Source organism: Aythya ferina (genome assembly GCF_964211825.1).
Source record: "Aythya ferina genome assembly, chromosome: 2".
Classification (NCBI taxonomy): domain Eukaryota; kingdom Metazoa; phylum Chordata; class Aves; order Anseriformes; family Anatidae; genus Aythya; species Aythya ferina.
This window is the reverse complement of record NC_140297.1, coordinates 124,976,037-124,988,920: the sequence shown is the minus strand read 5'-3', so window position 1 is coordinate 124,988,920 and position 12,884 is coordinate 124,976,037. Positions and strand designations below refer to the sequence as shown.

At 45.2% G+C, this 12,884-nt stretch overlaps 1 protein-coding gene and 1 long non-coding RNA gene across 5 annotated transcripts in view; one reads left to right on the top strand and one right to left on the bottom strand.

Moving 5' to 3' along the window:
• The first annotated feature begins 279 nt into the window (after nucleotides 1-279).
• Nucleotides 280-12,884, top strand: part of MYBL1 (MYB proto-oncogene like 1) — a 30,600-nt gene continuing 17,995 nt past the window's right edge. The window contains exons 1-3 of one of the 4 annotated variants that reach the window (XM_084509595.1): nucleotides 280-2,689; nucleotides 12,156-12,258; nucleotides 12,384-12,455. In XM_084509595.1, the coding sequence (XP_084365721.1) occupies nucleotides 2,595-2,689; nucleotides 12,156-12,258; nucleotides 12,384-12,455 (270 nt within the window). In that variant the 5' untranslated portion in view covers nucleotides 280-2,594. Of the gene's footprint in view, nucleotides 2,690-8,933; nucleotides 9,328-12,155; nucleotides 12,259-12,383; nucleotides 12,456-12,884 lie in introns of those variants that run through there. The other 3 variants (XM_084509594.1, XM_084509593.1, XM_084509596.1) reach the window with 3 other exon arrangements.
• Nucleotides 2,699-7,842, bottom strand: LOC311431756. Its single transcript, XR_014689625.1, has 3 exons — nucleotides 7,413-7,842; nucleotides 6,341-6,387; nucleotides 2,699-4,903 (listed from the first exon to the last, which is right to left on the bottom strand). It is a non-coding gene; the product is annotated as an uncharacterized lncRNA (long non-coding RNA).

Here is a 12,884-nt window from a genome sequence, read left to right as displayed (position 1 = left end):
GACTTTATCCACCTCTGTTTTTTTTAAATGGCTACCTAATTTTGTTTTCTGCTGGAAATATTTCTAGCGGCTTGCCTTGCTGGTAGCTAATCTAATTTCACTTCTAAAGCCATCCTGTAGATCTGTACTGGCTGGAAACTTGCATTCAATAAATAAAAAAACTTAAAAGAAAGATGGCAGGTACAAGGAAACAGCCAGAAATTAGATGAAGGTTTAGTAGGTACTTTTTTTTTTTTTTTTTTTTTTTTTTTAAAAACCCAGTTGTGAAAGGCATGAAGTCGTTTCTAAACCTTTGGCCCATGGTTTCAAGCACCTTCTTTCAGAATAAGAAAATTTGATTTTATATGTGATTTTGTCAACTCAGTATACAAGAATTTATTTAAAATGAAGCTTCCTCTGGATTGTCGAATTCTTACATAAAATGTAGAGAGAGCCTTTACCCTTTTACCAGTCGTTACCTCTCTCTCTCCTTTCCCATGTTTGTGCAGTCTCTGCGAATCCTAACGAGTTCTGATCTTGTGCTAGCTTTTTGTTTGTTTTTCATCTGCCATTTGATACTGAATCATTTTTATAACAGAGATTTCTGTATGCTTATTGTCCTCTGTTTATACTGCTGCTTTCAGAGGGACGGTGAGAGGCAGTAGAGAAATGATGCAATTTCACACCAATTAGACCGATAGGAATTAAAACCTTGTTGGACTTCCTCCAAGATCTGTATGTATGGCATAGAAAGGAGTGAAAGGAGATTCCTGGAAGAGCAGAGGACTTGGGGGTGGATTTCTGTGGAGGGAAGAATCTACACAGGGATCTCTCCGTGGTTATAAAATCACCTCATGGTCCTGTAAGGTGGCAGTTTTCAGTGGCATTCCACCTCCAGGGTGATCAGCTTTTGAAGCTGCAGTGGCTGAATCCAAGTCTGGGGATTTCTTGGGGTCCACCTCTGTTCTCCGAGGAGCTGAAGCTGCCGAAGAAACCCTTTACCCCATGGGAGAGAAGGGCTGAGGCCCAGCCCGTTGTTGCCACACAATGGTATAGGATTTGTGGCAGCAAGAAGACAGCCAAAAGACACAGAAAAGGCAAGAGCCTAACTTAAAATTATGGTGTATGAAATAACTCCTTATCCTAACTATTTGCATGCTCAAATCTGCTGAAATAGTGCTCGGTACATGCCCGAGTCCTGTGTCTGAGCGCGGTGCTTACAGCAATACTACTCCCCCGTCCTCCCCCGTGTCTTTCTTAAAATAAGACTTCCCAAGAGGGATGCTGGAAATCACAATTATTGTTGCAGACAGCAGGAGGGATAAGGGAAATTATAGTCAAAAGTACCTTCCTTTTGCTTTCAAAATAAGAAAATTCAAGGCATGGTACACCAGAGGATGCTAAATACCAGTTTGTATTTCTTTGCTCCCTCCATTTCTTCTAACCTTAACCTCTTCTTTACCCTGCCATATTCACAAATGTGTTGTTTTGTTGTTGTTGTGTGCTTCGCTGTATTTGAAGTCAGTCAAGCTAGCTTGTTCCCTTCTTCATTCCATTTCCAAATTTTCCAAACAATCACAGGTCTCTAATAAGCCAGCAGCTTGAAAACAAAACAAAAACAAAGAAACAAAAAACCACCCAAGCCACCAACCAACCAAAAAACAAACAAACAAACCCACGCTATTAACTATTGTCTATTCTGAAGGCCATCTTTTTCTTTGTGTTTTAACAATTTGGATCTTTCCAACCCTAAACCTGAGGTACTGTATTTGAAACTGTCATACACTCACATCTTTGCACAAACTTATTAGAAGGAAAAAAAAAAAAGATTAATTTAGCATACCTGAGGCCATTTCCTGGACAGTCAGTACGTGCTGCAGAAGTGGAGCTAGCGTGGAAGTGCACAGTCTTTTGCAGCTGCAGTCACTTGCTATGTTCTCTCCTCTCCTGCTGCTGGAGCTGTACGGGACGTGGGAACACCATTGTGTTGGAAAAAAGGCAGGCTGCGGTTGTGCAAGCAGCAGAGGCCGGCATCTCTGGCATTGCCAGTTGTGATAACAGATTTGTCTCTGTGACTCCGGTTATTATCTTGCGATCAGTGTTAGGAGCAAAAAGGAGTCTTGTACTTAGCTGAGAAGAGAAGGGACCAGAGCAATGTTCTGTGAGGGGGGTGGAGTAGCAAGTCAAGCCAGTGCTTTCCATTCATCACCGGGATACCACCAGATTTAGGCTGTGTGCATGTATCTAGCTCAGGCCGCTACTGAAACACTGTTATCACTGCTGCCTGGCTGCTGTTCACATTTGGTTGGCTCAGTTTAGCTCCGGCTCCTTTACAAAGCTGTTGTGTTAGCACCAATTGTTTGCTTGTAGTGTTGGCAAACCATCGTCTTGGTCAAAGGATTAAACTGACTCCTCTGGCATTCATAGTGGTGTCTTCTAAAACAGCATGGGAAAATGTGTGCTGCTAATACCTGATTAATCGGTGACTTCCAAGGGAATCTCTTCAATCTCCAAAGTTGCTTGCATGTTTGTGAAAGTATTAAATCTATTTATCTATCTCTATATATTTTTGACTGGCTCGGCTTAATTAGTAAAATTATTCACAGAATCACAGAATGGCTGAGGTCAGAAGGGACCTGTGGAGATCACCCAGTCCAACCCCCTTTCCAAGCAGGATCACCCAGAGCACGCTGCACAGGATGGCATCCAGGTGGGTTCTGAATGTCTCCAGAGAAGGAGACTCCACAGCCTCTCTGGGCAACCTGTTCAGTGCTCTGTCATCCTCACAGCAAAGAAGTGACCCCTCAAATTCAGCCGGAACTTCCCGTGCTTCAGTTTCTGCTCGTTGCCTATCATCCTGTTGCTGGGTCCCTGATTTCCAAAATAAACAAGTGACGTTTGAGAAATTAGTGATGTTTGATAATCAAGATTGATGTAATCTAATTTTGCAGCTGTATCATTATTTATTTGGAAGGTTGGATGACAAAATCCAGGTAATGTCTGAGTATAAAATTAGGAATGTTTTCACCATTTGACTGATTCAAGGTTGTTCTACCTTTAACCCTTAAAAAGTAACATTTACCTACGTAGTGCCTCATAAATTATTATCTGTAGCAATGAAACCATTGGTAAAATGGTTGACAACCAGAAATTTGTCTCTTCAAAGGAGTACTATCAGAGTAGCTGCCGCTGTGCTTGCATAAGCAGATGACTTGAGGCTTGGGACTTGGTTTCCAAATGACAGCATCCATCAGAGCAGTGCATATGCAATTTCCTCATGCTCTGTGCAAGAGGCAAGTGCGAGCTCAGCACGACCTCTCAGTTTCTTCTCAAGCCAGTGACAGCTGAGGTTTGCCAGAAGCAAGGATACAGAGCAGCTTATGAGATCTGAAATGTAATGTCATCTCTGAGAGCGACAATTATTCTGTGGTAGGGCAGTATTGCTGGAGCTGCTTTATTGATCTTCTGTACTTGGAAACTGGTGGGGTTTGTTTGTTTTGTGTGTGTTATTTCTTTTTATTTATTTATTTATTATTTATTTATTTTTAATTTCAAGGCTTGATCCAAAGACCACTTGAGAATTGTTAGAGCAACCATACAGCCTCCCTGAGAAGCTGACAGAATTTCCCTTGGGCATCTGCAAGAGGGTATTTTCTGTGCTCTGGAACGATCCATAACTGTCACGGAGGTTAACGCGCTAGTGCAAATTCTAAGCACATCCAGATACACTTTTTTTTTTTAATACATATTTTTGTGATATAGTAGATATTTAATTCTTATATTTCCACCCTCCCTCCGTTAGCAAAAATAAAGTGAACCTGCCAATATGCTAAAGTGATAAAGTACCAGTGTGATTCAGGGTTTCACAAGGTACGTGCAATTCTTTTTTTCTGTGTCATGATCAACAGAACACAGGCAAATTGGCAGGCAGAGGCATTAGCACTTTTTCTCCTCTCTGAAAGACAGTATAAATAGATTGAGTCAAAAGTACTCAACGCTTGCTCACTCTTGTGAGTAAAGCGTTTTGTTCCTGTAAGACTTGTCATTTCAGGAGAGCGTTGTAAGGAACATTCAGAGAAATTTCAGCAAAAGCAGATCATTTTCAGCAGCCATGCAGAGAACATTGCCCTTCAGAAACTTTGATACTGAGAAGCGTAAAAAAAGAAAAAAAGACTGTGTGTGACTGGAGGCACACAGCAAGTTGAAACTGATCTGAAGTGCAGCCTCACTGAGCTGATGGTGAGGTGACTCAAATGCCAGTGACAAACTGGGATCTTCGGTACCGAGACACAGAGCGGATGCAGGTAGTACAGGGTTGTCCATATGGAGAAATATTTCAATTTAAAAGAGTACCTGGTAAGTATCTGCCTCCTCTTCATCTAAAATTTCTCCAAAGGTGTGGAGAAAAATACTCAGCCCCTACAGGGCTGGTGCAACCACAAAGAACGCCTTTGGCACTGAGTGAGTAGCACTTCGAGACCTAGTCTAGTAGCTGGGCTGAAGTCCTGATGGATGCCTGGGGTTTTGATTTGGTGTTTTTGCCAGTGTTGAGCTTTGGAGATTATAGATACTCAAGGTGATGAGGCACTGAAAGCTACTAAAAATAATCTGCTAAAGAGCTGTAAGCTCATTTATGCTGCTCTTTGTCTTGATGTTAGTAATTGTCATGCTAACTTTAATGACCTTAGTTCTATGAGGCTGGCAGTGATTGTTTTTCAGCTGGGAAGCTTTACTGAGGAAATAAACTACTTCATTTTCACAATCCACAAAACTATTTCCTGGGTTTACCTTGTAGGAATTTTGCTAGATTCAAAGATTGAAGCACTCATAGCAGGAAGTCAGCTGCGTGCCTTGCTGGTTGTCTGTGCAGAGGACGATCTTGACAAAGACTCTAGGTTCTTCCATTGCAAGGTTTCCAAACAACCTACAGGCAAATCATGCAGGATAGACTGATTATTCTTAACTTCCCGACAGTAATATTAAGCCCTGTGCCCTCTGGGGAATAGGCTCCTTGTATTGCTTAGCTGTCCAGATAAATGTTTAACTGCCTGCCTGAATTTACAGTAAGATTTCTAGGAGGGTAGCAGCAAATAATTGCACTTATTCACATTACTTCAGAGTCCTTCCATCATTTCAGCTCTGTGAACATTTGCAATGGATTCATGACTGGGATTTTTTTATTCATTAAAGGCTTTTGGAGGGAATAGATGAAACTGTCACAGAATGGGAGCAGTAACAAATGAGCCCAGTAAAACACATACAGACTTAACGTGGCCTAATCATGTGGTACCTTTTTACTACTGCAGATGGGTATAATTTTTCTGAAGCATCAGCATTGCACAGAAAGGGACCTGTTTCCCAGCAGGAGCAGTCACTGATCTGCTGCTGATCAGATGCATAATGAATGCTTAATACATATATGTGTGTGTGTATGTGTATATATTTATATATATATATATATTTTTTTTTTCTGCAGTTCAGTAGAAAGCTCAGCAAGAGGGAATGAATAACAGGGCAAATTACACGATCACCGTTCAGTCTTTGAGTACTTCACCTTAGCAAATCATCTGGATCAGAGTAGGTGCAGGTGTCCTTTCTTACTGTCATTTTAGTATCAGAAGACAAGACTTCCTTTTAATTGCAAATCCAAATACCAATTGGTTTCAGTTTGTCAGGAGACCCCACTAACTAAGGCAGTGGGGGAGTGGCAAGGTGGCACTTGAAGTGCCATCAGCTTGGAGTGATGGTGATAATTTGCCTCATACTGCAAACCTGAACCTGCAGCAGCGTTTTTGGATCTGGGTGCTGTGTTCTTCAGGTCTAGGCTGGAATGGAGCTCTCCTTTGTGACAAGAGGGGAGTCTTTGGAAGCACAAATGAAGGTATAAAGCAGTTCTTGTAGAATGGGACTCAGATATAGCAGGCTGGTGAGTGTTCTGCAAGGAGTCTGTTGAGGCTGTTCCTGATGGCTTGTGGGCAGTGATAGCCTGGACAGTGCATTAAAAGGGCGGCATGTAGGGAATATGCTCTGTATCCTACCACAGAGACAGACTACCAGTCTATATCTCCTTTCTTAGGGATTTTCCTAAATAAGCAGTTGGTAAAACAAAAAAAAAATGCTCTAGAAGATGTTCCATAATATTAAACCTTGTCACACAAGCCAGTAATACATACAAGATTAAAAATATGTATTATGTGAGGTATGTGATCTGATGTATTCCAAGGCAAGTGTTTACTGGATGTCATAACACGTGGTTTTTTTTTTTTTTTATATATATATATATATAAACACGTCTTTTTTTTTTTTTTTTTTAATATATATATATGTATATATATTCTACAGCAGGACTGTCAGTACTTACTAATTTAGTAGTTTGACTCAGCTGATGCCTTCGTTAGGATCCATTTCCTACAAATTAAGAACATATGTATTACTTTGGGAATATAGAAAAAGGTACTTATTTACCAGCCTGCAGTATTTTTAATTCAGGTTCCTTTGACTCTGAATTAAATATAAATGAATGCTAAATGATGATATTTCATAATATATGAGGCTGGTGACACAAATCCTGTCTCAGGGTGTTTTGTTGTCTTTTTTTTTTTTTTTTTTTTTCTTATTATTACGGCTTTTGTAGTTCAAAGACTCTTGTCACAGCTTTGATGTGGGTAAACCTGCTGTGTTGTCATCTCTGGATACTAAAAGCAAATCACAATGAATGCAGGCTGGTGCTGAACACTTGTATGGTATGCAGCAGGCAAAGACTGCTTGTAAATTAAAATATATATATATAATATATATATATATATATTTTTTTTTCTGTGAAAGATGCAATGGTACAAGTTTACACGTGTGATTAGTAGATTTGTAGGGTATGTAAATTTTTTGGTTGGCTGTTTTTTACTATTCCTGCTGTGGTCTGTTACGGGAGGTACCAAGGTCTGAGGTTCTTATGTGCATGTGCAGAGGGCGCTGCAAGCCAAGGTTTCTCGCTAACCCTGCTTCAGAGCCACGTCCCCACTGGGTGGAGAGACGCTGTACATAACCTGTACGTATATAAACATATATATGTGTGTGTGTATAAGCTCCGTACATCTAAGGCTTCATTTATACGAATAACCTGCAGCTTAAGACTTTTGTGTAGGGGAATATCTAGAAAATACACAGATTGTGCCGGAATGTAGCTTGGATTTCTGGGCTGTTACAGCTTCAAGAAGGTTTTTCCTCTATTCAGGGGTTTAACAGTTTTCCATAAGTGAACCAGCTTTTGAAGTTAGACAAAGAATGTGTTTGAAATATGAAGCCACATACTGTTTTGATGATTTATTTTGACCATTAAAGTAAAAAGCACATTAATAAAGGAATAAATGAAGAATACTGATGTTTGGGCCCTACGATAAATAGCCATAAGGTGAGCAAACGCAGTGGACAAGTACCTCTAAAAGCTGATTCCAGGAGTGTCTTTCACAGAGTTGCACGAAGATGCTCCCATGGTTTTTTTGGCTCAGGAACTCCTAACCCATGCCTTTAAGGCAGGTGCTCACACCCTTTTTTCCTAAGAGCTGCACAGAGTTTATGTTTTTGTAAATGCACCCGCAGGAGGATGTGGTGAGATGGTTGGGGTGCTTCCTTTTTTTCCCTTTTTTAATGTATAAGCAGGTAGTGGTTAGAGCAGCCACCCAGTAAGTGGGATGGCTGGGCATGATTTAAACCCACATTTCTCGTTTCTCGCTTCTCAAGCGCACGTGTAACCACAGGGCACCAGTGCTTAGGAGGTGGTGAAAATGGAAGAAGGTTGACTTTGTGGTGTGGAGACCGTGCTCCTGCATGGCAGTGCATTACAGGGCTGCCTATGGGGCTGCTCCTGCATCCCCACCTTGGTCAATCGCTCAGCACCAGAGGGGAGCACCCTAAAACCCATACTGGCCTCCTTCTTTTTTGCTTGCGCTTGGGAATACATGTTTTTAATCTGATTTGTCCCACATGCAACTTTAGGAATAGATGTTTCTGACAGGGCTTGACACGCGGGATTTTATAGGTATTAAGGACCCCAACCTGCAAGGCTGTGAGACACAGCACCCCCAGGGTCTACCAGCCCTCTGTGTATTTTAAACCTTGCAGTTTGGGGTCCAGGTATTTGTCCTCTCAGTAATTGCATTTTTGTAAGTGGGATGTGTGTGTTGTGTGTGTCTTTTCGTGTGACTGCACCCTTCGCACCATGAATTAGTATTTACAGAGTTGCTTTTGGATTCTCATTGCCTTTTGGCTTAGGATGTGTGTGCCTTGAGCTCAGCACTGAGATCCCACAACAAGCTGGGCATGGCAGCATGGTGCGTGTGGTAAACGTGCAACACCCCGAAAGCCTGATTTTAATTTGTGTGGCAGCTTTTTGTCGGGACGTGAGCGAAGGACACTATTTGGTGGGGAGGACCCGCAGTAGGTGAGGGCGTTGTGAGGTGGGAGGGCTGTGAGGCGCGGAATGGCGGCCACATGCAGCTCCCTTCGATAGCTCAGCTGGTAGAGCGGAGGACTGTAGAGGCGCCGCCCGCGGGAATCCTTAGGTCGCTGGTTCGATTCCGGCTCGAAGGAGGCTCGGTTTTGCGCCGCGGGGCCGCCTCCTTTTTTTTTTTTTTTTTTTTATTTCACTTTACGTTATTTTATTAATTTCGACGCCAATTTCGGTACCGAAGGAGTGATAAAAGACACGGGGGGGGGGTGAGCACCCCCCACAGCCCCTCCTCCCGCTGCCCGCCCGCGGCTGCCGCGCGGCCCCTCCCCGTTCCCCCCCCCCCCCCGCTCCCTCCCCTCCCTCCCTTCCCGGGCGTCCCGTGCCGCGTGCGGCGGCGGCAGCCAATGGGCGCGCAGTCCGCCTGCGCAGATTCAAACGGCGGCCCGGGAGGGAGCCTGGGCGCGAGATTCGGCGGCAGCCGCCCAGCCCCAGCCCCAGCCCCAGCCCGCCGCGAGCGCGGGGCCGCGGCCGGCGCGGCGCTGACAGGAGCGGGAGGAGGGGCCGCGGGCGGACGGGGCCCCGCGCGCTCCGTGCGGGCAGGGCCATGGCCGGGGCTGAGGCAGCCGGGCCGGGCCGGGGCTGAGGGCGGCCGGCAGCTCGCCGCGGATGCCGCGGGGCTCGGCGGGGAGGAGGGGGCCGCCGCCGGAGCCCTGCCCGCCCTCCTCCTCCTCCTCCTCTTCCTCCTCGTCTTCCTCCGCCGGCCGCCGCTGCCCGTCTCCGTCGTCCGGGAGGGCGAGCCCCAGCCCGGGCCCCTGCGGGGGCCGGGGGACGCCGCGCCGCGCCCCGCCGCCGTGGCGGCCCCCCCTATGGTGCGCGCCGAGGATGGCCAAGCGGCCGCGCAGGTGAGCGAGCTCCGAGCCCCTGACCCTGCCTCTCCTCCTCCTCCTCCTCCTCCTCCTCCTCCTCCTCCTCCTCCTCGCGGTGAGGCCGAAGGACCGCCTCGGTTCGGACCTTCACCTCGGGGGCGCCGGCCCCGGGTGGTCCCGCTGCGGGTTTCCTCCTGCCCGTCCCCAAAACGGGTGTCCCTGCCTTCGGGGGGGGGGTCCCGGGGAGCTGCTCGTTGTGCCTGACCTAAATGGCACGGGGGAGGGACGAGGAGGGAGAAAGATGCGCTGTGCCCACTGCCAGCCCCTGAGCTGCCTCCGGCACCTGGGCTTTGCCGTGCCCTCACCGTGCCTTCACGCTCCCCGTTTGCCTGGGGGCGCTCCCAAAGTTACAGCCGCCTTCCCCGATGCGAGATCAGCCTCGAAACTAACCCCCATTTTCGGAAAAAACTGCCAGGGAGGGCTTTGGGGCGCTGCTGGCGTGAGGGACAAAGATGCGGCGGGAGGCGTTGCTTGCGGGAGCCAGCTCGCGGTGTGTTTGGTGCTCTGTCACCAGAGCTTTCCACCCGTGCTGCTGCTGCTGCAGGCGACGGTTTCGTCCCCAGCGAGCTCGAGCTCGCCTTATCTGTCAGAACGGAAAATAAAAGCGGCTGCGGATCGCGGGGGAGCCTTGGGGTAGAGCTGGGCAGCCCCAGAGGGATGCTGCGGCGGGTGGCGAGCCCCCAGACTAAATCATCCCAGCTGCCAGTTGGTGCCTTCAAGGTCATGGGCTGAAGCAGGGAGTTAAAAGAAACAAGTTTGGTTCAGCCCCAGATGGAGTTAAGTTTAATTTTGTTCACCTGTGCTTGTTTTTTTTTTTGCGTTTGGAAGTTGTTTTTTTTTTTTTTTTTTTTTTGAGGAAACTTTGTGCCTGTGTTCCCCTCACGTGGTGTCTTAGTCCAGCTCCGTAACTGCAAGCGAAAGGTCAAACGAGCAACCCAACACCCCTGAAAGCCTCTTCATAAATCGAAATCCTAAGCAGACGGCCCCAAATATTCCCGTAGGGGTGATTTATACGCCCGCTGTGCCCAGCCCCGCACCGGGACAGCCCCGGTGCCCGCGGAAGGTGCCGGTAACGGAACCGCAGCACCGACCCCAACGGCCACCGGCCCGTCCTACCGGCACCCTCGGCATCGCTGCCTTTTGTCTTCTGCTTTTCCTCTTTCACCTTTTTTTTTAAAAAAAAAAAAAATTCCCTTTTTAAAATCCCCCATCCCTTTTCACGCAACCCAGGATTGGGTTCTTGAATTAGGTGGTTGTGCAGTGGCTGGCTGAGCGGGGAGGGCACGTTGACAAAGGGCTTAACCGCCAGGCCAGACTTTTAGGTAGAAGTGGCTTGTGCGGTTTCCTTGGTATAAAATAGGATTATGATACCAAGATAGGCTCCTGAAGTTTGTTGAGAGCCTGTGAGAAAGAGACAAAAAAGAAAAAAGGGGGAGGAGGGAGAACTCTTAGTTACCTGCGAGCTTAAATCCTATTTTCTTAAGTCCTAAGCCGGTTAAGGCAAAACTCTTACAATCATTGTAATAAAATAGATTTGCAGCTCTTTTTTTTTTTTTTTTTTTTTGAGAAAAGGGAACAACAGTATTGACCTGTAGACAAACTTACTGCCTTGCATCTTGCTGGCTCCACAGAGTTTCAACGTGTGTGTGTGTTGATGACTATTTCTGCCGCATCATGACATTAAGCAGGGACGATCCTCATGAAAGATACGGTGTAGGATGTAGAAGCAGCATGAGATACGCTGGTTTTGTAAGAATTTGGCATGTCCTGCCTTGTAGTAAAGCTTTCAAGTAAGTAGTGCTCTCCTGAAGTGACCGTGCACTCATGTTAGCTGCGGAGCAGATACATCTTGTGAAATAACTCATACACGAGCGGCTGCTCGGCATGCTGCGGGGGTGAGGTGCACGTCGTGGGAAGTAATTCAGAGCTCTGACACCTAATCAGTTCTCGGGAGACCAGCACAGGTTCATTTCATTACCGGGAAGGGATTTATTTACCTTTGGCTGAAAAAAGAAAGTCATTTTCGAGACTGAGAAGAATTAATAAACGCAGTTTTGAGCATGAACTCGTGAATTTCGGCTGTCTGTCGCGAAGCACTGACTTACACGTTTAAGAGATGTTTCCGTGAAGCGTTTCACCGTGCTTATTTGAAAGGCTTTGTTTGCCAAGGCTGTGAAGGAGGTGTTTCTCCGGTAGGTGGAGCGTGATCTACACGGAGCCACAAGGGCTACCTGGCTTCCTGCCCCTCTGACTCTTACCTTAGAGGGGCAGCCCTGATAGCACACTTACTTCTTGCTGCGGTATCCCTGTCTTCGAAGCTGGGAGTTGTCTCTAGTTCCTGTAACACCGAGGCAATGCTTTTATTCAAGGCAGGAGACCATTTAAAATCTCAAGCTGACGCTGAATTGCTTGGCAACCTTGTTGTGTTTGTTGTATGAGTTAGGGAGACAGAATACAATTGTATCTTTTCAGGCTAGCAAACCCATTCATTTTATATGCTTGCTTATTTAAAGGTTCATAAATATGTTACGGAAAGATGATTTTAATATCTTTTGCTTCAGATTTAAGTCTTGACTTGGAATGAGTTATCAGTCTGTATCCCAGTATATGGCCTAGAAACTGAAGTTCATTCTGTTCCTTTGACATAGTGAATATGTTATGTTCAAGCAAATTCCGTGTGTTATAACAGTATATACTGATTGGGGGAAGAAAGCTTGGAAAGAAAGTTTGGAAAAAAAATAAGTTATTCAGAGTTATTTTAAACTCAACTTCTAACATCTTCATTCTTCTGTTGTACTCTGCAGTGAAGAAGAAAATGACCGTCAATACGCAGATCATGACTATGAAGTCCCACAGCAAAAAGGTTTGAAGAAAATATGCAGCAGGGTGAAATGGACCCGGGATGAGGTAATGCTTTATTTTGCTTTAATTTCATTCCTATTCAATATTGCTTGCATGCTGAAATGTGTTATTCTTTAGTATTACATCGAGATAGCACATAGTATTTATTGGCTGAGCTTATGTCTTAACAGGATGAAAGGCTAAAGAAGCTGGTGGAACAAAATGGTACAGATGATTGGGCTTTCATTGCTAGTCATCTACAAGTAAGTTCAATCTTTGCTTCAGTTAAGTTCCTCTGTAATATTTGTTTGTTTCAGTCATATGTCTAGTTTGGAATTGAGGTGAAACAAACCAGAAACACTTAGTACTTAAAAATATGTCTATATTTTAAAGGATGCTTGTAATTTGGACTTGAAATCTAGTTCAGACGTCAGAAAACCTTATTAGCTCAGACTAGGACTTGAATGATGATTTGAAATGACTTTTTTTTTTTTTTTTTTTTTTTTTTTAATAAATCCTATGTCCACACTTGCTGTTTGTTTTTATTGTGGAATATATTCTGGCTTTCCAGCAGTTAGGAGAGTGGATTGCACCTGAAAGATTGCTTCAAAGGAGCAGGATCAATTTCGTGATCACCTTAGAAAAAGGTGTTAGTATGTTTCTGTTCTGTGTTGCTGTTGTTACAGCAACGT